The 26932-nt window shown below is 44.1% G+C and overlaps 2 protein-coding genes across 8 annotated transcripts; one reads left to right on the top strand and one right to left on the bottom strand.

The window, feature by feature from the left end:
* LOC139275159 (spore germination protein 270-11-like) lies at positions 1-15509 on the bottom strand. Of its 5 annotated transcripts, none has more exons than XM_070892237.1 (5): positions 15226-15509; positions 12294-12453; positions 11614-11972; positions 1114-1264; positions 1-838 (listed from the first exon to the last, which is right to left on the bottom strand). In XM_070892237.1, the coding sequence occupies exons 1-3, from the start codon at positions 15277-15279 to the stop codon at positions 11686-11688; spliced, it is 501 nt and encodes a 166-aa protein (XP_070748338.1). In that variant the 5' UTR covers positions 15280-15509; the 3' UTR covers positions 1-838; positions 1114-1264; positions 11614-11685. The 5 variants fall into 5 exon arrangements, 3 of the variants coding, with proteins under 3 accessions (XP_070748338.1, XP_070748337.1, XP_070748339.1); XM_070892236.1 differs by having other exon boundaries at positions 11703-11972; positions 15226-15506; XR_011595682.1 differs by lacking the exons at positions 11614-11972; positions 12294-12453 and having other exon boundaries at positions 2-838; positions 15226-15502.
* LOC139275158 (complement C1q and tumor necrosis factor-related protein 9A-like) lies at positions 14309-26932 on the top strand. Of its 3 annotated transcripts, none has more exons than XM_070892234.1 (3): positions 14309-14474; positions 23387-23449; positions 26081-26932. In XM_070892234.1, the coding sequence occupies exons 1-3, from the start codon at positions 14309-14311 to the stop codon at positions 26848-26850; spliced, it is 999 nt and encodes a 332-aa protein (XP_070748335.1). In that variant the 3' UTR covers positions 26851-26932. The 3 variants fall into 3 exon arrangements, 2 of the variants coding, with proteins under 2 accessions (XP_070748335.1, XP_070748336.1); XM_070892235.1 differs by lacking the exon at positions 14309-14474 and adding an exon at positions 15672-15777; XR_011595680.1 differs by lacking the exon at positions 14309-14474 and adding an exon at positions 15689-15777 and having other exon boundaries at positions 23371-23449; positions 26081-26117.

The raw sequence follows: 26932 nt of genomic DNA, 5'->3' as shown, positions 1-26932 counted from the left end.
GAATACAAAAAAATACATTCCCCGCCCTTCCCTACTTGTGGCCACGCCTCACCTTGCCTTTACGCCCCTGGTCTGAACCCCACCTCTCCCCCTTGTACCCACACCAAGCCACCTTGTAGCAGGTCACCTCGAGTGCTGCTGCTGTGTGGGGGCTGATGGTAGCAGAGTCAAAGATGGGGCTGGAGAAGCTGGAGAGGATGTTTACAAAGAATCGTTCTCCGAGTCAGAAGCAACTGCTTCCTCCTGACTCGCATGCGTCAGCAATGGCGGTACGGCACCTTGGGGTGCTGTGCCATATTCCAAGACCACAGGCTGCCATCTGGCATCCATGGACTCGGCTATTTTCTGCATTGCCATAATCATCCACAGCATCTCTTCTGAGACTATCACGGTCAGAGCGACAACCCGCCCATTGCCTGGAGGAGCTCTCAACCATTGTTGACGCTCGTCCTAGGCATTTGCACCATGTCCAGGTTGACTTCTGCCGGTCTTGGAGCAATCCGATCTCGCCGAACCATCCTCTGCGGGGTCGGCGCAGGCATTGAACCACTCAGGGTGCCCTGTTGCAAGGAGCTTGGCCCCACTGCTTGCTTGGTGGATGAGAATATGGCCGCAGGAACATTTGAAGAACCTACTGCAGGCTCTTCTTCCACCTCCTTACTGTCCTCGGTGGACAAGAGGACTTGCACTAGTAGAGGAGAGGCTCTTGCCTCCTCATCTCCAGATATAGCCTGCATAGGCTGAAGTGCCCGGAGAGACTGCGAAGCCTGCAGAACCTGGTGAGCCTGGAGAGACTGTTGAGCCTGGAGAGACTGGCTAGCCTTCGAAGCCTGGTGACCTAGAAAACATAAATGAGGTTTGTAGAAGAGAAGGGGATGCAAGGGTGACATGAGAATGCTTACGCTACGCAGACACATGTACGAAGAGCAACACTACTGCTATAAATATCACTGACAGACATCACATATAATTATCATCATGATAGTACAGAATCTGCATTGCATTACAATGATATTTCATGATCCCATCATTAATTACATAATATTACATCAATCATATGTTGTACTGAAATGGCATTAAATTACTTTAAATCACCAATGGTTTATACATTACATGGCACAAGGTTCAGCACCCCCACGGGTGGCCGGCCGATTGTGGACCCCCATTCACACCACGCCTGGCCCTCGAAGTCGGTCAGTTGGCAGAGGTTTGCCAGTTCTCCTCCAGTCCGCCTCTGCTCGGCCCGGTTTTTCGACAATTTCCTCTGCAAAGGTGACAAGAGCATGGCATAAGCTCATTGCCTAGGTACTATTACAGATATTAATAGATACTATTACTATTACACAACACACACAAATAACCCACAATTAGTCATCGCCCTTGCTATTCATCGTTAACGTTATATGCTAGTACGCTTTGTATGCAATTGAATGCATGGTTATATATACAGTCTGAGAATAAATTTAATAAGATTGAGGTTAGGAACTAACGCATGACACCAAGATTACCAGCCTAATTACAATCCAGCAGATCTACATTTGAATTAATGAGTCATTGCATCATTACAATTTATAAATGTAATAAATTTAATACTTACTCTTCTGGAACCAACAAGGTCATTCCAGCACTTGCGGCACTGGTTTGGCTCACGATGAAATAAATCATTCACATCGCTACGGCTAACACCCAAATCAAAAAATCTAAACTAGCGGTTTTTAAAATGGGCGATTTTCCGGCAATCCTGAAAAATAATATTATCACTAATGCCGGAAATATCGCCCATTTTAAAAACCGCTAGTTTAGATTTTTTGATTTGGAGAGTACCCATGGAATCATACCTCAAAACAAATCATCAAAATCAGGAGAAAGCATGGAATGAGAAAGGTCATTTAGCTCAATGAGCCTGCTCTATCCAACAGATCACATGCCATTTTCACTGATAGCATTCTCCTCAGTTTTCCACAAGGGTGAAACACAGCTGGAAGAAAGCATTGGTTGTCTCTACTATGGCTGAAATTAAAAGTATTTTGGATTTTGCAATGTGATGGAAAGCCAATTCTCACTCTATCACTTGGAATGGCAGATCGTGAGTTACCGCTTACGATTCACTAAACAAATTCTATCAATTAAAGACAACAGGCAGTAAAAAATTAGTAGGTGATTCACAGCAGAAAAGGGGAAAAAAAAGAGACTGCATTTATATAATGCCTTTGTTGCTTGTTGGGAAAAGGCAAACCAAAGGGATTAAAAAGAGAAACGGAGAGTGTTGGTTAGATTTTCGTCTTCACCGCCCTAGTGGTAATCATGGGCCAGATCACTCGCCCGATATAGAACCCGCCAGATTTATATTCCATTGATTTCAGCTTTGTTCTATAAAGAATGGGAAAACTGAGGAGAATGCAATCAGTGAAAATGGCATGTGATCTGTTGGATAGAGCAGGCCCATTGAGCTAAATGACCTTTCTCATTCCATGCTTTCTTATGTTCTGCCCTCAGCTGAGGTACTTGTGAATGTGGAACTTTGACAAATTTGAGGCAGTTAAGACTGAGAATTAAGGTCCAGTGAACCAAGTCATGGTTTTGGTTTTTCCGAGAATTTGCCATTACAATTATTAATCATTTATTAAAATTTAAAGTGTTTTTACCCAGATACCAGGGATATGTTGGCACTCCAGAGATTCTAGTTTGTCTTTGATGGAATGTATTTATTAATAACTAATCTGGTTTACTAATTATACTTGGAAAAAATGTAATCTATATTTGGAAAAACTGTTCTGCGCTCGAGTGTTCAGTCAGTGGTGGCATCTGGTGCGGTAAGTTGGCAGTGCTTTACTTTAAATCAATGAAGTAAACTTCACAATTAGCAATATATTTTCCTCTCTCAGTTCAGTTTTATATAGAACCTATCTAATACAAATCAGAATTCACAGTAAGCTTAATCTATTGACATTAATTGGTACATAGCTTAATGGTCATTGTTTGCATTTTGGTGAGCAAATTGTAAGAACGTCCTCCAACATAATGCTACAGCAATCTAACATTATTAGGACAGTAACATTGCTATATATTGTCATGTGCATGTTGATGAGAACAGTGTAAGAACAGTGAGATAGTGATTTTGCAATTTGTAATCATGTTACAGGTTCAACAACAGTTTATAGACGGCTTCAACTTCACAGTGGCAATGGTGCCCCTTTACTGAGTAATTCATCACTGAGCTGTTTGTGCAAGACCTGCTCTGGAAAGATAATGGCCCGAAAATTGCAGCCGGAGGCTTCCCGTGGGCAGACGCTTCCGACCAACATTTTTTTAACAAAAATACCTGGTGGTCCCAGAGGAACGTAGACTTGCACTCCGAGGCCTAGATGTGCAGTCCAGTGTACAGGCACATGTCTCCCAGGAGCGTTTGCGTATCCTGGGATCACGTGGGCCGGGACCACCAATCATTATGTAATATTCTCATTCACAGTAATGGGAGCTCCGAGCTCCCATTATTATCAATGAGAATACGCCTAAAATCAAATAAAACAACATAAATTTAAAAAACAATTCACCTTTTTTAATTAATAGAAATTGCATTAAATTAAATGTTTTAGAGAAAAATTTATTTTTGTGAATTAAAAAAAATGTTTTAATACTGTACAAAATAAGCTTACCTTCATAGACAAGGTTTTTAATATAAAAATAAGTAACAACATTTATTTTTTCCCTGTTTTAAAACTCCTACACCAGTAAAAGTATATATGCTTGCTTTTATCACGTGTATGGGTTTAAAGGACATTCACTGGGCAAGAGTTGGGCAAATAGTCCAAATCTGCGCCCGCGAATGCCCTTCTCCCGTGGATGCGTGCGTCTGTCAAAAGACATTTTGACAGATCGCAAAAGCCGGTTTTCTACACATGCGCAGCGCGTGCCGAGAACCGGTATTTGCAAGGCCTCTTCGGGTGCGTGCACCCATCGTACGCTCCCAGAGAGGCCACAATTTCTGGGCCAATAGTTGCTAGATTGTCAATTGTTAACACAGATCAAATAAAGGCAAGGAAAGGACTTGTGCATTCCACGATTGTAGAACGCCCCAAGCGCTTTATAATCAATGAAGTACTTTTTGAAGTGTAGTCATTGTAGTAATGTAGGGAAACATGGCAGGCAATTTGCTCACAGCAATGAGATACGTGACCAAATAATCTGTTTTAGTGTTTTTGGTTGCGGGATAAATATTGTCCAGGACACCGAGAGAACTCTCCTTCGAATAGTACCGTGGGATCGTCTACATCTACCTGACAGGACGATGGGGCCCCGGTTTAATATCTCATCCGAAAAACAATGCCTCTAACAGTGCAGCACTCCCTCAGTCCTGCACTAAAACAGCAGTCTGGATTATGTGCTCAAATCGAAGCCTCTGAAATGAGGCTTGTACCCACAATCTTGTGACTCAAAGATGACAGTGCTACCACTGAGCCAAAGCTGCCACTTGCAAGATTCCTCCTTTATTGGTATCGTGAAACACTGTAACAAGCATTGCCCTAGAACCTGTGATGATCAAGCTCATCTTTAGCTTTCAGCACTTATGAATGTACATAACTCATACACCAGAAAAAAATATCAGAGTTCAGAAGATAAAAACTTGACATGGCAGAGTGAAGAGTATAAACAGTAAATGTTATGTAGGTTCACCACTTGATTGTATGCTTAGGGATTGGACAGGTTAGATGCAGGAAGTATGTTCCCGATGTTGGGAAGTCCAGAACAAGGGGTCACAGTCTAAGGATAAGGGGTAAGCCATCTAGGACCGAGATGAGGGGAAACTTTTTCACCGAGATTTGTGAACCTGTGGAATTCTCTACCACAGAAAGTTGTTGAGGCCAGTTCGTTAGATATATTCAAAAGGGAGTTAGATGTGGCCCTTATGACTAAAGGGATCAGGGGGTATGGAGAGAAAGCAGGAATGGGGTACTGAAGTTGCATGATCAGCTATGATCATATTGAATGGTGGTGCAGGCTCGAAGAGCCGAATGGCCTGCTCCTGCACCTATTTTCTATGTTATCAGCTACTTCACAAGAACTGATTGATTATTTTTAAGATTTTCACATTGAGTGAGATAACAGAAAAAGGAAGCAGTTTGTGATCGCACAGAGTATGGGACAAGATATCAGCTGTTGGTTAGAGGGTCACAGTACCAGATAGGCATCAGTTAAAGAAACACAATGTGAGATGAGATATGAGGTGTCAGCTACAGTAACACAATTTATCAGACAGACACCATATGAGTAAATGGATATGAAGCAGGAGTAAGCAGGAAAGAAAAGGATGAGAAGGAAATTACAGGTTGAACTTCTCTAATCCGGGACTCTCTGGTCTGGAAACATCCATGGTTCGGCATTAGTTATTATTATTACACTGCTGTGAAGTACCTTGGGACATTTTACTACATTAAAGGCGCTATATAAATAAAAGTTATTATTATTAGTTTGCGGAACTGACGCTTTCCTGGACCTGGGTTTGGAGCTCACTATTAAGTGCTCCCGTGACGCTCAGCATCTAACTCTGCTTCCTCATTGTGGAATTGTGGGACATGACGGCACAGTGAAGGGGTGTCAGACCTGAGACAGATAGAGAAATGACCAATCACCATCATTCCCCGCCTCTCCTCCCTCACTCAGCAATCACCAGCACTGACCTCGCGTGGTTCGGAAAATTCTGTTTCGGCACCGGTCAGATCCCGAGGGTGCCGGACCTGAGAGGTTCAAATTGTACTGTGGTTTCTTTCTGTCTCATGTGAGTTCTTTTCTAGTCCATTTTTCTGAGTCAAAGGGGCCACTATCAATTAACATTTTATACTAACTACAGATTCATGTTTATTGATATGAAGTACACACATTCAGAGTAGGGTTTGTAACAACGATCAGTCTTTTTAATAAAGAGAAGTGAATAGATTGTGTATTCGTTTCTAGTCAAGGATGATTTCATACACCTACTATCCTTCCATTTCATTCCAACCAAAGCACCCAGTTGAGTATTTTCTTTGTTGAACATTTCTTGATGTCTCTTGCCACACACAATTCTGCATATTATATATAGTAATTATCCACATACATATACAACGTTCTTTTGGTGCGTGGTCCCTTTAAATTTTCTGCGCGGTATCTTTTCCAGCGGCAGCAGCTGGTGCGCGGCTTGCGTGGGACTCCCGATTCCGCACACCTTCGGGGAACATTGTACATATGGTAGTCTTTCTCCAACAGTAGTTTCTTCAACTACATTACAATGTTTATGGGTGTATTGGATACTTTACCTTACAACTGCAGGTTTCACACCACCTGTGAGGCCCTGCTATCATCTGGGGAAAAAACTGACGCTATATTGCTTGTCTTCTTCCAGTATCGATGTACCTCTGGCCATGACTCCATCAACGCATTCAGCTGCCATCTCAGGCTAAGTCCGGAGTTGCAAAATGTTGTATACTGCTCAATCCTAAGCTCAGCTGCCTCTTCCACATTTATTCCATTATCAAACTGATTTCTTCCATCTTTGTGACATCGCTTGCCTCCCCAGTGTTGCTTAAATCCTAATTCATGTTTTTATTGCCTAATGAGTCCACTTCTTTAATGCTTTCTTAGCTGGCCCTTCGCATTCACAGATTATAATTCATGCAGAATCCCCAGCCACACAAAGCCCTGCTCTGCCTGTCCTTTCACAAACTCACTAATTCTCCATGCCTAGTGAATTGGCTTCTAATCCCTCATCCTCAAATTCAAATCCCTCCATCACCTCACCCCACATTACTTCACTATGTTCTTGTTCTTTGCACCCTTGGCTCTGACATTGGTGGCTGCTCTTCCAGCCAGTGTGTCCTTACCCTCTGTAACTCCCTCCCTAAACCTCTCTGGCTTGCCATCTCCCTCCTCAAAAACCTTTGTCTTTGACTCTACCTTCGGCTGGCCCTAACTTTTCCATTTTCTCCTTTCTCTCCTGCTCTATGACCATTGTTTTTTATTCACCCTGTAATGCCTTTTTAGATTGAGCAGCGCAATGAAAATGTAAGTTGTTGTTCAAGGAAGAGAGAAAGAAACATAAGTGAAGTAAAAGAATGTAAAACTGCACAGAGTGAGAGAGAGAGAGATGAAGGGGCGAAACACATCCCCACCACCATCATCATAGGCAGTCCCTTGGTCCCTTGGAATCGAGGAAGACTTGCTTCCACTCTAAAAATGAATCCTTAGGTGACTGAACAGTCCAATATGAGAACCACAGTCCCTGTCGCAGGTGGGACAGATGAGCGAAAGGATGGGTGGGGAGTCTGGTTTGCCGCTCTTTCTGCTGCCTGCACTTGATTTCTGCATGCTCTCGGCGATGAGACTCGAGGTGCTCAGCGCCCTCCCAGGTGCACTTCCTCCACTTAGGGCGGTCTTTGGCCAGGGACTCCCAGGTGTCAGTGGGGATGTTGCACTTTATCAGGGAGGCTTTGAGGTTGTCCTTGTAACGTTTCCTGTGCCCCCTGCAATAGTTAATTCTCCATTACAACATATAGTCACCTCTTATCAATTACATCCTCCAGCTTCCCAAGATCAAAGCTATGACAGATCCATATACCATCCTGACTTGGGCATATAGCGCTGTTCCCTCATCATCACTGGGTCAAAAGTCTGAAACGTCCTACCTAACAGCAATGTGGGAGCACCTTTACCACACAGGCTGTAGCAGTTCAACAAGAAGGCCCACCACCACCTTCTCTCGGCATGGATAATAAACAGCAGCTATGCTAGTGACGCCAACATCCTGAGAATGAATAATAAAAAAAATATATACTTTGGTCCTGAAATTCCTGGCGGCCTGCTACATCATGAAAGTGCAGCAGAGCAGGACCTGCTGGCCAACTGGCCCTAATGCTGACCCTGTACAGGGGTCATGTATTTTGGGCGTATGCCCACACCATTTTGGTGTAAATGGTGCACCATTCCAGCAAGGGTGGGAGGAAGAGGAATGCCGAGACTGATTAAATTCACCAGAAAAATAAAGCAATTTAAATTTCCCACTTCAGAAAGCATCATGGATCGCAACAATCAAACCACTGATAGGCCCACCTTTCACCAGAATTGTGTACTGGCACACACTGTATACTTGTTTCATGCATGTGTGCAGTGCGTCAGGGGCACTGAGATGGAACTGGTGGAATTTAGAATGTCTGATTTTATCAGTCTGCCTTTCAGTGTCATCATTGAGAAGCACCTCCCCTCCTTTTGAATCGGGGTTAGAAAGAGCTGGAGAACTTGTGAAACCAGGTTCTATCCCAAACTCATACCCTATGCCCAAATAGCACCATAAAGGATCAAGAATTTCTAGCCCAAATATATTAAAATTTTATAATATATAAATGTTTATATGCATACCCAACTGTATGTAATTTTACATCACTTTTTTGTTCCGTAAACAATGCAGTGAGAAGTCTGGTAGTTTTTTTAGATTATAAAAATGCAATCCCTTAGATCACTGTACTCTGTTCTCCAGCAGAGGTCAGTAGGCTTCAATCGATCAGTCACAGAGCAAAGACAGAAAACTGCCTCAGGCAGTGGATAAGTTTACCAGTGACACATTTCTTCCTCAGGGTACATTTAGTACTCCAGGAGCCTGATGCATTCACTTTTTGCAATTTATTTTCTTCCAAACATCATGGAGACCAGAGCCAGTCACAACAATGAATGAAACAACCAGTGTTTCAGCTATTGCCATTGCATGATACAAAATGTTTAGACAAGCGAATAATCTAGGAAACTAACCACCCATCAGTAATTAAAGTGTCATATAGTATTAAACGACATGAACTCAGCATGGAAACTGATAGAGTGCAAAGAAATAATTATACACATGAAGAACAATGCAGTCCATTTAGTTATCTGCTTAATGTGGATTGGTGTTCTTCAGTTAAATAGATATCTGACTCTGGGGGAGATTGTCGATATCGGCCCAAAAAGCGGACATGTTATTGGTGTATTGCTGTTCCCTATGCACTATCTCCTTTGAATTTTCTGCACTCTTATCCTGCCTCCAAGTGTCAGCTGTGTCTCAGTAGGTAGCACACGCACCTCTGAGTCAGACAGTTGTGGGTTCAAGTCTCACTCCAGGGACTTGAGCACATAAATCTAGGCTGACACTTCAGAGCAGTGCTGAGGGAGCACTGCACTGTCGGAGGTGCTGTCTTTCGAAGAGATGTTGAACTGAGGCCCTGTCTGTCCTCTCAGGTGGATGTAAAAGATCCTAAGGAACTATTTTGAAGAATAGCAGGGGAGTTAGTCCTGGCCAATATTTATCCCTCAATCAACATCACTAAAAAACAGATTATCTGGTCATTATCACATTGCTGTTTGTGGGAGTTTGCTGTGCACAAGTTGGCTGCTGTGTTTCCTGCATTACAACAGTGACTACACTCCAAAAGTACTTCATTGGCTGTAAAGTACTTTGAGATGTCCGGTGGTTGTGAAAGGCGCTATATAAATGCAAATCTTTGGGCTAGACTTTCCCCTGATGATCGCTGGGCTATCGCTCAAATAGGCAGACTGTCACCCATTTCATCTTAAAATTGGAAAGTTGGGCCGTTACATCGCCCAAAGATCGCCAGCCCAACTTTCAGCACACAAGATTTTGTGATCGCCCACCGCAACTTTCGCCACATCGCCGAGGAGATCGCTGGAGAAAAGCTGCTCCCAACTGGCACTGTTCCGCAGGACTCGGCACTACGGACGCCATTTTGAACATCGGAGGAAGTGAGAGGCTGCTTGAAGAAGGGGCTTATGAGGAGAATTAATTTGTGAGTTATTTTAAGGGCCTTATTGACTCTTTGACAATCATCTGCTCACATTTCTATTTATTGAGGACAAATTTAGGGCATTTATAGCAATAGTGATGGGGTCTGTAACTTCTCTACTGGTATTGGTCACTAATCACATGCTGCAGACTGAAGATGGGAGAAGGTATATTGAAGGCGGCAGACAACTGCGGAGAAGATCTTACACCGACGCACTTACAGGGAAAAGCGATCATACCTGAACTTGTCCGATAACACGTGCCTTAGGAGGCTGTGCTTCAGAAAGGAGGTCATCACTGAGATATGCCGGCTCATTAAGGGAGATCTGCAGCCTACCAACACCATCAGGACCACACTGCCCGTTGAGGTTAAGCACCTGCGGCACTTTCCCTCTATGCATCAGGCTCCTTTCAGGCCTGATCTGGCAACATTTGTGGTATCTCACAGCACGCCACACATAGCTCCATTCGACAGGTGACTGAAGCCCTTTACGCACGCAGGATGGACTTTATAAGCTTCCCTATGACCAGGGAGGCACACACCGAGAGGGCTCTGGGTTTCTTGAGAATAGCAAACTTCCCCAAGGGAGCAATAGACTGTACGCACATCACCCTGAGAGCACCTTTACAGGATGCGGAGGTGTTTTGTAACCGAAAGGGATTCCACTCCCTGAATGTGCAGCTCGTTGTCGACCCCAACCAAATAATCATGGCAGTAAATGCAAATTTTCCAGGCAGCATTCATGACATGCACATCTTGCGTGAGAGCACTGTCTCTGACCTGTTTAAGAGTCAGCCACAAGGTCATGGCTGGATGCTGGGGGATAAAGGATATGGCTTTGCCAGCTGGCTCATGATCCCCTGCGTAATCCCCAGACAGAAGCTGAGAAGCACTACAACGAAAGCCATATAGCCACACGCAATATCGGCGAGAAATGGAGGGGGAAGAGAATGACGAGGACCTTGGGGAGGACAATCAGCCTGGCGACGAACCCATGCCCTCACACCCAGCCCCACCCACAAGACTGGAAAGGCCCCATGGGAGTTACGCAGCTGCAAAACTCTTGCGGCAGCAGCTCATAAATGAACGATTTGCGTGAACTTACATTGGTGACAGTTACAGTGACAGTTGCAGTTGCGTTATGTTTCATCCTTGCCTGGCCTGGTCATTGTTTTCTAAGAATTGTATTCATGTTATACCTTATGTTATTAGAAGTCAGTGCACGACAATTGTAACATTTCAAATAATACTTTTAAAAATGTATAATTTTTTAAAAAATAACCTCCCTGCCCCCCCCCCCGCCCCCAACAGTCACCCAACAATAAAATTCAACAAACACCCTCCCAACATTCAACATATTTTTAATAACAACAGCAACAATAACAATCCCCCCTCCCTACCTGTGGCCACACTTCCCTCCAGATCCAACCCCCACCCCCCCCCGCCCATGACCTACGCCCCCATTTTAATCCCACAGCCTGCACGACTTACAGTAAATGATCTCAAGGCATGCTGCCCAGGTTGGGGGTGGGGGGAGGGGGGGGGGGGTGGGGTGACAGTGGCAGGATCCTCTCAGGGGGTGGTGGAGGAGAAGATGTTTCTGACAAAACGATTTCCAAGCCAGAAGGAAGTTCTTCCTCCTGACTCGCATCTGTGCTGGTGGGACGGCACCCTGGAGTGCAGTGCTGTCTCCCGTCATTACCACATGCCGGATGGCATTGATGGCGGTGGTCTGCCGGCCCATTGGCACAACCATGCGTTCGATACCCTCCGATGTGTGAGCGGACATTGTGGCGATGTTCCCGTTAATCACCTGGAGGAGCTCTCGACTCAGGTCGATGCTCTCCCTGCACAGTGTGGTCATGTCCGCCTTAGAATCTGCTCGTCACAGCGCGTGCCGACCTTGCTGACTCAACCTGCGTGGGGTCGGCGTGGGCACTGTTGGACGCATTGGGGTCGCCTGCTGTAAGCTGCTTGGGCTCACTACTTCTTCTGTTGAAGTTGAAGCTGACGATGTGGCTGCAGGTGCAACAGTTGACGTGATGCAAGGGACATCCTCCTCGGTCTCCATCTCCTCCTCTGGCTCCGTAGTCTCCTCACCACCCGTGGTGATAATCACCTGTAAGGGGACAGGGACAGGTGCAGCCTCCCTTTGTGCCTGCGGAGTTGGACCTGCAAAACACAATTGAGCTTATTGAGCTTATTAGAACAGAAGGGTACACATTCTTGCGCTGCGCGGGCATACGTAGGAGGAGCAACAGTACTGCAATAATTGGGAACCAAGAGATGTTACGTATTATTACATCATATGGTAGTACATCTATGTGGAATTCGAGGGGCCGGGTGGCCTATTCCTGCTCCTATTTCTTATGTTCTTATGTTGTTAACCTGAGAGTAGTACAGAAGCTTCATGCATAACATGACATCATTCATATATTATAATGAAATGCCGTTACATTACTTTGAATTACCACTGCTTTACACATTACTTACGTGACGCAAGGGAGGGATCTGCACCACCACGGGTGGTGGCCAAGCAACTGTGGGTGCCCACAAGTGCTGCTGCATGTTCCCCGAGGTCCGTTAGGATGTTGAGCTGGGCAGGGTCTCCTCCCGTGCGTCTGCGCTCAGCCTGATTCTTAAATATCTTCCTCTGCAAAGGTGACAAGAGCATGGCATATTCTAATTGATTAGGTAATATCATGGAAAGACAACAGTTTCCAACGTTATATGCTAACAGCGTTTGTATCCACAATTGATGCATGATTATAACAAAGATCATGTTTAGTATCTAACGCTTGACACAAACATCTCTACTACAGTCTCCCTGAGGGCCCCTGGGTGTGCGGGGTGAGGGGGAAATCAGGATAGCTGGTGAGCTCGGCAATGACAGGAGCTAATGTCCCAAAGTGTCCCAAGGCAGACGGTGAGCCAGGGCAGCTCTCCCCCAGTCCAGGCTGGGTCACTGTGTAAGTGACAGCAGCCGGAGAAACTGACACAGTGTGGGTGAAGGTGACCGGACCCCTCAGTGCTCAGCCGTGCCCCATCCACCTACGTAACCCAAAAGGAGACGGTGCCAAAATTAGACTTAAAGGGCGCAGGTTCAGAACCCTGTCCAAATCTTAGCAGGGAATCTACACAAGAATACCCAGCTTAATTTCAATCTGGCAGATTTACATATTCAGTGGATCATTAGAATTTAAAATCTATTTAATACTTACTCTTGCCGAAGCAACCAAGCCGTTCCACCTCTTGCGGCATTGGTCTGATCCCCTCGGTTTGTGGGACACCGAGTACACCACATCAGCAATCTCACCCCAAATTTTCCGATATGTCCGGGTGGAGGTTTCCCATGCCCACCCCTTTAATTGTCCCCACCGCGAGTGCACCTCCTGGACGAGGGCCTCGTTGGCCTCGTCGGAGAAGGGTTTTGCTCTCCTACTCCCCTCCACATCCTGGCCACTCTCCGCCGACTCTTCCAGGTTGGACATATTTCTCTGGATTATTGATTTTTATTTTTGTCTCTGTCTCTCTCTCCTTCCCTTTGCCTAATGCGCATACCTGGATGATCCCGGACCCTCCCGAATTGCGGGAAAACTTCTTTGCAAAAAAAACGCATGTGCAGAAAGACCATTGCTAGGGATGCCTTGCCTTCCACATCGCTGGGGCCCATTTTGCATCGCTAAGGCCCAATCCACATCGCTGAGCTATCACTGGGCTATCGCCGGAAAGAAAATGCCGAAAGTTGCAATCCGAAAAATGGGCGACGTTGCAGCGATCCTGAGAGCTGAAACATCGCTAAGGCTGGAACTTCGCCCATTTTTTGGGCCCTAGTGATCGAAGTGGAAAGTCGAGCTCTTTCTTTTTTCCCTAAACCTCTCCCTCCATATCTACCTGATCTTCCTGTATCCATGGCCACCTCTTTCAGCTTGCCATCTCCCGTGGTCTCTCTGACAGACAAGATCATCTTGAACCACTTCCTTGTATCCCTCAAACCCACATCCCCCTACCAACCTCACTTCCTTCTGTGTCCATCTTGGAAAAATCTCTCCCCTAAATCATTTACAACTGCACTTGCTAATTCCCAACTGCCTCGCCTTTTGCTCTCTATTTACAACAAGAGTTCTGCAGCCATTGATCTGCTTAACCATTCCATTCCATTCCATCATGTCCACCTTTGATGCCCTTGTCCAAGCAAAATCTTTAATCTCTCCCATACCAGTTGATCCACCTGGTTTGGCCTTTTTTTCATCACTTGTTTTAATAACTGGTTTAACCATTCATCATCAGATCTGTTAAATATGTTTGAATATATCTCCTTGCAAGGCAGTTATCTCATAATTAACCTTTATTCACATATCAAACCATTTAGAAATAATTTTGCAATAATATTTGTTATTAAGTCTTTTGCTTGTTTCTTTAGATTTGTGCCCTGTACTGAAATTGTTGTGATTATTATCATTAGAGTTTTACTGTGAAAACCCTGATATTGAGGATCTGAATCCAGAATGCCGATTTGGTCACTATTTGTACTGATCACCCTGGTGAACACTGAGGTGCACAGAAAGGAGACATGTTTAGGTGGACATCCTGGAATTCCGGGAAATCCTGGTCATAATGGCATGCCTGGACGGGATGGGCGGGATGGCTCTACGGGGGAGAAAGGAGATACAGGTAACGTGATCTAAAGACATACTTTTACTGTTTTGCATAGTTAGAAGTACCGAACTTTAGCTATTTCTTTCTAACTAGCCATTCTGATATAAATCCTCACCTGAAATGTTAATCTAATTAAATTAAATAAAATAAACATACCACACTATTTATGGTAGAGAAATAACATTGTGTGTAACATGTGCACAGTTCTGTTTTACTGACTCCGAGTGCTGTTTTATCTTCTGAGGTCAGATACAAAATTAAATTATAGCCAATAGAACACAGACAATATTGTAATTGTATATCAGTGAAGCAGTACACAGTACATCTAGTCATTATCATATACAATTTTCAAATCTGTGAATAACCACCTAACGGGCCATGACTTGCTCCAATTTTTTTGGAGTAAGTTGGTTTTTCTGGCGTAAGTTAAAAAATGTCATTTTCCCCAATCAACTTGGTCCAGAGTAACTCAGTTACGTACTATTTTTTTTAGTTCAGGTTTTTTTTTAAAAGGGTGCGTTCCCAGCCACTTTCGGCAGTTTTGGCCATTCTGGCCAGCTAAAAGTTACTCCAAATCAACTTAAGTCGGCGTATGTGGCCAGCTCTGAAAAACCTTGCGGGCAGTTAAGAAATCGTCGCAGGTAAAGTATGGAAGGACCTGCATCCAAGCACCAAACATTGCAAATGAAAGTTGAAATAACTCAATAAAAATAAAGAACTCAGGTAAACAATTGAATAACAAATAAATAATTGTAGTAAATCTTACCTTGAATTGAACTCTGCCGGGGAAGGCAGCGGGCCGGCCTGTACGGGAGGCCATTCGGCCTGGGAAATGGGCGGCTGGCAAAAATGCATCGAAAGGCTGAAGGGAAGAAAAGGTAAGGGCTGGGCAGAAACACGGAAAAGTATCGGGAGGCTGAAGAGAAGGGTGGGGGTGGAGGGAGAGGCTTGACTTGCTGGGCTCGGCAGAAACGTGGAAAAGTATCGGGAGGCTGAAGAGAAGGGAGGGGCGGGCTGGGCTGGGCAGAAACGCGGCAAAGTATCGGGAGCCCGATTCTACTGTGCATGCGCGGTCAGTTGAAACTGCAGCTCTCACTCACCCACTGACCCGATTCTACTGCGCATGTACAATCACGGCAAATCCCGATCCTACTGCGCATGTCCAGTGTCCCGGCACCGTTTCCAGCACAGGACGCTGGCTCCGCCCACAGACCCAGTTGCCACGCCACACCAGCAGTTAGAAGGCTCGGGACAGCGGCCAAAATCGGCCCGAAGATTTTTGCCGCACTTCCAAGCATGGAAAACTGGTGCACCTCTGGCAAGTATGCCAGAAATCTCTAGTGGCCAAAATGGAGCCCATAGATTCAAGACTCAGGATTTTTAAACTCTTGAAATTCATGATATTTTAGATATGAGTCAGCTTTGAGCATAAGAACAGAAGAAATAGAAGCAGGAGTAGGCCATACGGCCCCTCGATCCTGCTCCGTATATAGCACTCACAGCTCAATCCCCTCACTTCCACGATTTTATTTTCATCCAAGTTCTACAGCCACAACTGGCTAAATATGAGAATAAATGCGCCATTCACAATAATGCATTGAATTTTACATATTTATCACATCAGTTAGCTTTACTGCATTCTAGAATAGCACACTATAAAAGATGGAGTTACAGGGCTTCACATGAAGGAATTTCAACAGCTTGATATAAATTCTAATTAAAGGGCATGGATGTGTGTGTTTGCTACACTCTACATGATATGAAGAAGACACATTGGGGCTGAGAATAGAACTTGGGAAAATAAAATGGGCAACAATATTAGCAAAAAACAATGTAGAACAGCAATGGGAAACATTTAAAATGGTGTTCAACAGAGTGCAGGAACCATATATTCTGCTAAAAGGAAAGAACAAACTAACCACTAATGAGACTCCATGGATGAATAAAACCAGAAGGGAACAATTGAGAGTAAGGAAAGAGGCATACATTAAGTACATAGACAGCAGGGGAGCGCATGATGAGGGAGAATATGAAAAGATTAGGAGAGAAGTAAAAAAAAAACAATTAGGAAGGCAAAGAGGAACTATGAAATTAATTGATTAAAGAACAGAAAACAAAATAGTAAAATCTTTTACAGGCACAACAATAAAAAAGGAAGGTTGGGATGGGAATAGGGCCATTAAGGGATAGACAGGATTATACCACAGGTAATGATAGAGAGATGGCAGAAATATTAAATAATTATATTGTTTCAGTATTTACCAGGGAGATAGAACTTGTGGAAATGACATTGGATGATGAGATTAGCAATCAAATAAGTGCATTTAAAATAAAAAGAGGGGATATATTAAATAAACATCAAACTCAAAGAAGATAAAAACTCCTGGTCTGGATGGATTGTATCCATGCATTTTTTTAAAATCTAGGTAATTATAGACCAGTCAGCTTAACATTGGTGATAGGAAAAATAATGGAATCTCTACTAAAGGAGAAAATAAGAACATCTGGAAACCAAAAATATAACAATGAATAGTCAGCTTGGATTTCAAAAGGGGAAGTCTTGCTTGAACCTCATTGAACTTTTTGAAGAGGTAACAGAGAGAGTAGACAACGGTAATGCAGTAGATGTAATCTATCTAGATTTTCAAAAGGCCTTCGATTAGGCACACCGTAATAGACTGATGAACAAGATCAGAGAATGCAGAGTCAGAGGACAAGTAGCAGAATGGATTGCTAGCTGGCTTCAAGACAGAAAGCAGAGAGTAGGGGTAAAATATAGCTATTCACATTGGCAAGAGGTGGGTAGTGGTGCTCCACAAGGATTAGTGTGGGAACCACTGTTGTTCACAATTTATATTCACAATTTAGAATTTGGAATCAAAACCACAATTTCTAAATTTGCGGATGACACAAAATTAGGGGCGATAGTCAATACTGAGAAGGACTGCAACAAATTATAGGACAGCATTAATAAACTTGCAGAATGGGCATATAATTGGCAAATGAAGTTCAACACAGGTAAATGTGAGGTATTACATTTTGGTAGGAAAAATAGGGAGTTCACTTATTACTTGGAGGGTGCGAGTCTAGGTGGGGTAGAGGAACCAAGGGATCTCAGAGTACAAATACACAAATCACTAAAAGTACTGATACAGGTTAGCAAGGCCATAAAAAAGCAAACCAAGCAGTAGGGTTTATTTCTAGAGGTATAGAATTGAAAAGTAGGGAAGTTATGCGAAACCTGTATCGAACTTTGGTTAGACCACACTGCGTACAGTTCTGGTCGCCATATTATAAAAAGGATATAGAGGCACTGGAGAGGGTACAGAGAAGATTTACAAGGATGAAACTAGAAATGTGAGGGTAGACATATCAGGAAAGGCTGGGTCTCTCTGCTCTTGAAAAAATAAGGCTGAGGGGTGACCTAATAGAGGTCTTTAAAATTATGGAGGATTTTGATAGAGTGAGTACAGAGAGAATGTTTCCACTTGTGGGGAAGAGCATAACTAGAGGCCATCAATATAAGATAGTCACCAAGAAATCCAATAGGGAATTCAGAAGAAATGTCTATACCCAAAGAGTGGTGAGAATGTGGAACTTGCTACTACAGGGAGTGGCTGAAGCGAATAGCATTTAAGGGGAGGCTAGACAAGCATATGAGAGAGAACGGAACAGAAGGTTATGCTGATAAAGTTAAATGAGGAAAGACAGGAGGAGGCTCAAATGGAGCATAAATGATGACATGGACTATTGGACCGAATGGCCTGTTTCTGTGTCATATATCCTGTGCAATCATCATAAGAAATAGGGGCAGGAGTCGGCCACCTGGTTCCTCGAGCCTGTTCCGCCATTTTATATGATCATGGCTGATCTGATCATGGACTCAGCTCCACTTCCCTGCCTCCACCTTATACCTCTTTATTCCTTTCTCGCTCAAAAATCTGTCTATCTCCGTGTTAAATATATTCAATGACCCAGCCTCCACAGCTCTCTGGGGCAGAGAATTACATAGATTTAAAACCCTCAGAGTAGAAATTCCTCCTCATCTCAGTTTTAAATGGGCGGCCCCTTATTCTGAGACTATGTCCCCTAGTTTTAGTTTCCCCTATGAGTGGAAATATCCTCTCTGCATCCACTTGGTCGAGCCCCCTCATTATCTTATATGTTTCAATCAGATCACCTCTCATTCTTCTGAACTCCAATGAGTATAGGCCCAACCTACTCAACCTATTTTCATAAGTCAAACCCCTCATCTCCAGAATCAACCAAGTGAACCTTCTCTGAACAGCCTCCAATGCAAATATATCCTTCCTTAAATACGGAGACCAAAACTGTACGCAGTACTCTCGGTGTGGCCTCACCAATACTCTATACAGTTGTAGCAGGACTTCTCTGCTTTTGTACTCTATCCCCCTTGCAATAAAAGCCAACATTCTATTTACTTTCCTGATTTCTTGCTGCATACTAACTTTTTGTGTTTCACGCACAAGGACCCCCAGGTCCCTCTGTACTGCAACACTTTGCAATTTTTCTCCATTTAAATTATAACTTGCTTTTCTATTTTTTCTGCCAAAGTGGATAACCTCACATTTTCCCACATTATACTCCATCTGCCAAATTTTGCCCACACTCACTTAGCCTGTCTATATCCCTTTACAGATTTTTTGGGTCCTCTTCACAATTCCCACCCATCTTTGTTTCATCAGCAAACTTGGCTGCATTACTCAGTCCCTTCATCCAATTCATTAATATAGATTGTAAATAGTTGAGGCCCAGCACCGATCCCTGTGGCATTCTACGAGTTACTGTTTGCCAACTGGAACATAACCCATTTATCCCGACTCTCTGTTTTCTGTTAGTTAGCCAATCCTCTATCCATGCTAATATATTACCCCCAACCCCGTGAACTTTTATCTTGTGCAGTAACCATATCGAATGCCTTCTGGAAATCCAAATACACCACACCCACTGCTTCCCCCTTATCCACCCTGCTCATTACATCCTCAAAGAACTCCTGCAAATTTGTTAAATATGATTTCCCTTTCATAAAATCATGCTGACTCTGCTTGATTGAAGTATGTTTTTCCAAATGTTCCACTACTGCTTCCTTAATAATGGACTCCAGCATTTTCCCAATGACAGATGTTAGGCTAACTGGTCTACAGTTTCCTGCTTTTTGTCTGCTTCCTTTTTTAAATAGGGGTGTTACATTTGCAGTTTTCCAATTCGCTGGGACTGCCCCAGAATCCAGGGAATTTTGGTAGATTACAACCAATGCATCCACTATCTCTGCAGTCACTTCTTTTAAGACCCTAGGATGTAAGCCATCAGGTCCAGGGGACTTGTCTGCCTTTAGTCCCATTATTTTACCGAGTACTACTTCTTTAGTGATAGTGATTGTATTAAGTTCCTCCCTCCCTATCGCCCCTTGATTATCCACAATTGTGTAAGATTTCTAAATCTCTGGCATTAAATTGACAGCAAGACTGATTCTTTGAAAACAATTTGGAATAGTTTATTAAACACACACACACGTACATCTATCAGCAGTCGTCAGCTATCCTACGGAACTACTTAGTTCCAACAGAAACACTGATGTTACAATAATGATTTATAAAAAGGTATATGTCACTTCCCTCTGGCACACGGCCTGCTTCTTTGTCTGTAGAGGAAGGTCCTGCTTATGCCGTGTGCTTAAGAAAAGATGGAGACCCAGCAATCTTTGGCTTGACTTTTTATATCCCTTCAGGCCATTGTTTCTCAGAAAGCCCCAGGATTGGGTATTGTTTCCAGGGCCGTTCCAGATTGGCTTCTCCTCATACATGTGTTTGTCTGGAGGCAGGGTGCCATTCCTTGATTAGGTTAATGGCTTTCCAATTAACACCTTTTTAGTTTGGTGAGTTTCAAAGCCATCCTTCCTTTGTTCCTTGAGCTCTGCCCAGCCAGGAGACATGAACTTGGGGAAGGTATCCATTTTGTCACTTTAAATTTGTCTTTTCGTACAACCTGCACTTTTAGTATATATACAGAATCAATGTTATCATTACTAAACACTTTTATTCATTCAGACTCCTCACCTTGAGAGGGAAATATCCTTATTGACACCTCATATGGTTTATCTCCTCAGGCTCGCATACCATAAACATTGAGAGAGTACTGATAGCTCTGCTGTTTATGTTTCTGTGAGGTGGATGACTGCTGTAGAATGGGTTTTAAACTTAGAGAGAGAGAGAAAAGTGGATGGTCTGACTCAGTCGCCACGTCGTAAGGTGTATACCACACGTGGGGAATTTACTATAATACAATAACATCTCCAGCGGAGACCCTCCCCTTCCTGTATCTTCATTGCACCGTCGCTTCTCGAAGCACATTGATGATGTTCGTAAGTCATGCTGCAGCTCCCGCTTCTCCATCTTCCCTCGGCTTCGGTCATGGCCGGTATCGTCCTGACAATCGTGAGGATCTGTAACATGGTCTGTGGGAAACAAGATCAGTGCAGCATTTACTCTTTGGCAGTTTTTAACTGATTAATGTGAAACCACTTCTTGTACTTAACATCCGTTTTCCCCGGTAACTGAATCAAATAAACCGCGGGGTTCAATCGGTCTATAATCGTATGTGGTCCCTACCACCAGGGCTCAAAGGCTTCTTTTGAACATCAGCAACTGCGCATCTGAGCCAGGGGCAGTGGCTAGTATGGTATTGGGAGCCCAGGCTGTTGGTTGAGGAAGGGGTCTGCCCTCCTCATGCCAGGTGCATACAACAGCATATAACCAGTATTGCTGCTACAGGAATTTTAAATCTAGGTGATCTGTTGGGGACTTTGCTAACAGCTCAACAACTATATCCTCTATCTCCCCATCAATCCCAGCATCCTTGGCTGCTCTGTCTGCTCTGAAATTTCCCTCATTATGTGGACCCCCTTTTCTATGGGCTGCTACCTTTCCTATGAAGCAGGGCTGGGATCGCTGGTTAAGGTATGACCAGAGCAGGTGTAACCAGGGCCCATGGACCAGGGCCTTGACATCTATTGTACAATAGTCATTTTTGTGGTATAGGGGCAAGGAGAGCATGGTGTTTATCGCATAGGCACTATCTGACCAAATATTCACGGGTCTATCTGAGGTTTCCTTCTGGCAATACCACAGCATACCCGGTGTGGGGGATCCCTCAATGTGATATGAGGACTCATCGATGTAGACATCTGCAGCAACCTGTATGGGCTCTTTCTGCACAGGATGGGTCTCAAAGTTAATCAGGGGTAACGGACATATATGTGGGTCCCCCTCATAGATCAGAAATGGTATCACTGTCTCTTTCCATAAATTCCAATGTCCATTTGCTGAGGCACTGCGAGGAAACTAACGAAGCTCATGGTTTCATCAGTAGTTTCAAAGGTGTGTGTCCGCTGAGCAGGATTGTAGCCTGTAACCCTGTAATAAAAGTAAAGTGATGTATCGCCCAGAAGGCGGCCAGTAGGTGGCGCTCGCATGCAGTATATGTTTTTTCTGCCCCCTGCAGGATTCGAGACGCATATGCGATTGGCTGTCGTCGATCACCTCATGTTTGGCACAGAACTGCAGTAAGGCTTTGTTCTCTAAATGAAAGGGCTGCGTGGGATCCGAAGGAATCAGACATGCGGCCTTATCACTGAAGTGTTTAATTTAGCCATCAGTCATACGTGAGCATCAGTCCATACTGGGCATATGTCATCGCCCTGCAGTTTTATCAAATCATACAGGGGCTTTGCGCACTCTGCAAAACCTGGGATAAAGTTCCTTTGGTATCCCACCAGACCCAAGAATGATTGTTGGGCTGTTTTTGAAGTGGGTATTTGCAGTCGCTGTATTATCTCCACCTTGGGACATCACGGGACGATCCCTCTGGAGAAATAGACACTCCTAGAAAGGTGACCCGTTCTTTTACTAATTGAGCCTTACAGGGATTCACCTTTAGTCACACCTAAGCCAACAACATCAACAGTTCGTGCTAAAGGGACAGATGCTCCTCCATGCTGTTGGTTGCCAGCAGTAGGTCGTCAGCAAGCAGGTAGGGTGGGAAAAGTCTTTTAAAATTGCAGCCATTCTTTTGTGGAAGATCGTCGGGGCATTGTGAAGCCCCTGAGGCAGACATGCCCAGGTGTAGCTCTGGTCCTCAAATGTGAACACAAATTTGTATTGGTCTTCGCTTTTAACAGGGATACTCCAGAATCTACACTTTTAACATTTATATATATATATGAATCAATTTTATCATTACTAAACACTTTTATTCTTAAAATTGGGATGTTTTTAGTGTCTTCACTCTAGAGGTGGTAATCTGGTGGAGTGGATTGCTCGCCTGTTACTTCAAACTATCCAATTCTCATTCCATTGATTTCCATAGAATCTCGGTTTTGTTTTATAGCGGGCAAGCGATCCGTTCCACCAGATTACAGCCCATATAGTGAAGATGAACATTGACCTCGAAATGTTCCTGTCAACCTGTGAGAAAGTGTAAGGCCTTTACAGGTAAACACTAGATATATATGTGTGAGTTGTAGTAAATTGCACTATTGGTTTACTTCTAACAGCCAACTACATGGACGGAAAATGTTGGGTAAATTTTCACCTTCACTGCCTGGATGGTCCTCCCATGGAGAGGATCAGCTGCCTGTTCTAAAACCTGTCCAACTTTTATTCTTTGGATATTAATGGACTGAAAATAAGAGGAGGGTAATGCTATCTGCCAGATCACTGCCCCAGTGCTGAAGGTGAACATTTACCCCCATGTTAATATGGAGAAAGTTGTTAATATAAACACCACAAAGTAGCTTTTCAATAAGTTGAAAAATGTTCTTCAATGTTGTGTTAAGTTACATAGAATTTTAACTTTTTCAACAAATGTAAAGATTTTGTGATAATTTCCACAGAACTGTTTTTAAATAGGTGAAATTGGGAAATTTGGACCTCCAGGCCCTGAGGGATCAAAAGGCGAACCCGGACAACCAGGCAAGAGTCTAATATTTTCCATTAAATTACTATCCAAGTGTTCACCATGTTCGAATGTCCAATGGGCACATGAGATATAATGGCCCCAAGTTTCCACATGATTTGCTCCTGATTTTTAGGAGCAACTGGTGTAGAATGGAGTATCTTAGAAATCGGAATTCTCGTCATTTAGTTTGCTCCAGTTCTAGTCAGTTAGAACAGTTTCACTTTGGAACAGAATTTTTTTTTCAAAAGGGGGCGTGTCCAGCCACTTACGCCTGTTTTCAAAGTTTCGTCAGTGAAAACTTACTCCAAACTAACTTAGAATGGAGTAAGTGAAGATTTTTTTCGCTCGAAAAAACCTTGTCTACACTTTAGAAAATCAGGCGTAGGTTACAAATCAGGCGTAGGGAATGGGGGAGGGGGGGTTTAAAGGGAAATTTACAAACATTAAACACTTCAGTTTTACAAATAAAGAGCCATCATCAATAATAAATGATAAATACATCAATAAATCAACCAATAAATCAATCAAAAAAAATTAATAAGAAATAATTAAAAAAAAATCAATAAATAAAACATTTTCTACTTACCGACTGCAGCACCGGGAGCCCTCCAACAGCGTGCTGGGATGCCCCCCTCAGTGTGTCTCTGTCAGTGTCTCTATCTCTCTGTCTGTCTGTGTGTGTCTCTCATTCTCTGCCTGTCAGTGTCTGTGTTTCTGACAGCGAGGGGAGGGGGAGGAGGGGGGTAGAGGGAGAGAGGGGGGAAGCAGAGGGAGGGAAGGGGGAGGGATGGGGGAGAAGGAGGGATGGGGGAGAAGGGGGAGGGGGGGAGAAAGGAGATGGGGGGGGAAAGGAGATGGGGGAAAGGAGATGAGGGGGGAAAGGAGATGGGGGGAAAAGGAGATGGGGGAAAGGAGATGGGGGGGGAAGGAGAAGGGGGAGAAAGGCTGAGTGGGCCGGGCCCGAGACTTCGGGCAGGGCCCGTCCCCAGCACCAGATTTACAGGTAGGTGGCATTGGGTCGGGTCGGGGGGGTGGTGGGAGGGAGGTCGGTTCGGTTCGGGTTGGGGGGGAGGGAGGGAGAGGGAGGTCAGGTCGGGGGGGGGGAGGTCAGGTCGGATCCAGTCCGGGCCGGGGGGGGCGGAAGCGGGAGTCGGGTCGGGTCCGGAGGCGGGAGGCGGGGGGGGAGGGGGATGTGGGAGTCGGGTCCGGTCCAGTCCAGGGGCGGGGGGTGGGGGGAAGCAGGAGTCGGGTCGGGTCCGGTCTGGAGGCGGGGGGCGGGAATCGGGAGTCGAGTCGGGTCGGGAGGAAACAGGAGCTGGCCGTGGGAGGAGCCTTATTCACGCAGCCCCAGTGAGGCCATTCGGCCAGGGCTAGGAGCTGCGTGCTTTGGTCCCTCCCACACACTTTTGGGCGCCTGGAGCTACTGCACTTGCGCGCCCACTGTAGCACGCATGTGCAGAGGTCCCGGCACTGTTTTCAGCGCAGGGACCTGGCTCCGCCCCCTACAGCTCCTGCTGCGCCGTGCCAAGGGCCAGAGGACCTGCAGGAAGGTGGAGAATCTGGAGGTTTTTTTTAGGCGCACTTTGTGGCGCGAAAAACGGGCGTCCAGGTCGGGACTGCGCCGTTCTAGGCGCGGCTCGAAACCTGGGCCCAATGATTCTAGAGAAATTATCACTGCTGTCTGGGCTGGACAATATTTTAGAAAAATGATTATATCAGTGTATATGGATGTTGGGTAATGATTTATATTTACAAGACCTGCTATCAAAGTGAAGAACACTGACACTGCGCTCACATTTTCTGCATTTTGAATTCTTGATCCTAACACGAGATTCCTGCAAATTGAATTGGGAGACTGAAATGACCCCTAATTACAGCAACCTCGATTTGTCAGTGTATTATAATCTAGCTGTTAATTAAACAGTGTATTAAGTGCATTGTGACATTAAGCAAAGGAATTCAACTGAAACTAATAGAAAAAAAGGAGAGACAGGTATAGAACTAGGGCATGGCACAATTATGCAAACTGACTAATAAATACCTTTTCACTTGCCAATTTTCTACCTTCCCGCCTTGAAGGCATTGATTCCTTGCTGGAATATAATTCTCCAGGCACTGGAAACCCTTTTGTACATTATCCAAGTCATCATGTATAAATGTTAGATTGGTAATGCTGGGGAGAATGTGTGGTGTTGCAAGAATGTATTCAGACTAAGAGTGATGTGAAGAGGAGTCTTACCTTGGCAGGACTGGCAAGGTCATTAAACATTTTCCAGCACTGCAGCCAGGTCTTGGCAACAATGTTGCTGGCACTGACCTACTCAGCCACCTTGCCCCAAACATGCTGATTTATTTGTTGTGGCATCTATCTGCTGTCCTGGTCCTGATTTATTCAATAAGCACTAGTCCATAAGATATGAAACAATTGGAGGAAACTCAGATGTGTCAATTTGCTGGACAAATGCTACTCATGAACTAAAATAGGAAAACTTTAATACTTATTTCTAAAGGATGAAAATATACCTATTATTATCTGTGCATACAAGTGACTTTATTATATATGTGTAAATATGTATATATACATATATATGTATATATAGAACTGCTAAAATGCTAAATTAAAAATGACATTTTTATAACTCTAGGGTCATCTGGTGCACCTGGCGTAAAAGGAAGAAGAGGTGAACAAGGAAGTAAAGGAATACCTGGCAAATTAGGACCAAAAGGAATTCCTGGACCATTTGGACACAAAGCCGACAAGGGAGAAATAGGGCTGCAAGGGCAACAGGGTATAAAAGGGAATTTAGGACCTAGAGGTCCAAAAGGGGACAAGGGCACTATTGGGCTTCAGGGGAATATTGGTTTACGAGGTCCCATAGGGCCTACTGGTTTACCAGGCCCCAGAGGAGAAGTAGGTGGTGAAGGACCCAGGGGGGGTCCTGGAATTCAAGGTGAAGTAGGAAGTAAAGGAGAAATAGGGGTAAAAGGGAATACTGGTGAAAATGCAGTGATAAGGAATAGTGCATTTAGTGTTGGTTTGACAGAATCCTCCAAGTTGCCTCGTTCAGGCAGCCCAATCAAATTTGAAAAAATCTTATACAACAACCAAAATCACTATGACCCCGCCACAGGGAAATTTACATGTGAAATTTCTGGGGTTTATTATTTTGTTTATCATATCACAGTCTATGTCAAGAATGTAAGAGTTTCCCTGTACAAAAATGGTATTCAAACCCTCAATACATATGATAGTTATCAGAATAGTGAGGATCAGGCCTCGGGAGGTACACTGTTGCAATTACAAACTGGAGATAAAGTGTGGCTTCAAGTAATCGGTGGGGATTTGTATAATGGACTGTTTGCAGATAATGATGATGATACAGTTTTTACTGGGTTTCTGTTGATTACTGAGTAAAGAATCAATAAACTGGACACTTTACATTGGAAGTGTAACAATTCAGATTTTGTGTGGATAATAAATCATCCAACATCATTAA

Source organism: Pristiophorus japonicus, chromosome 10 (assembly GCF_044704955.1).
Source record: "Pristiophorus japonicus isolate sPriJap1 chromosome 10, sPriJap1.hap1, whole genome shotgun sequence".
Lineage (NCBI taxonomy): Eukaryota > Metazoa > Chordata > Chondrichthyes > Pristiophoridae > Pristiophorus > Pristiophorus japonicus.
Note: the sequence above shows the minus strand (reverse complement) of the source record. Positions and strands in the feature narration are given on the sequence as shown.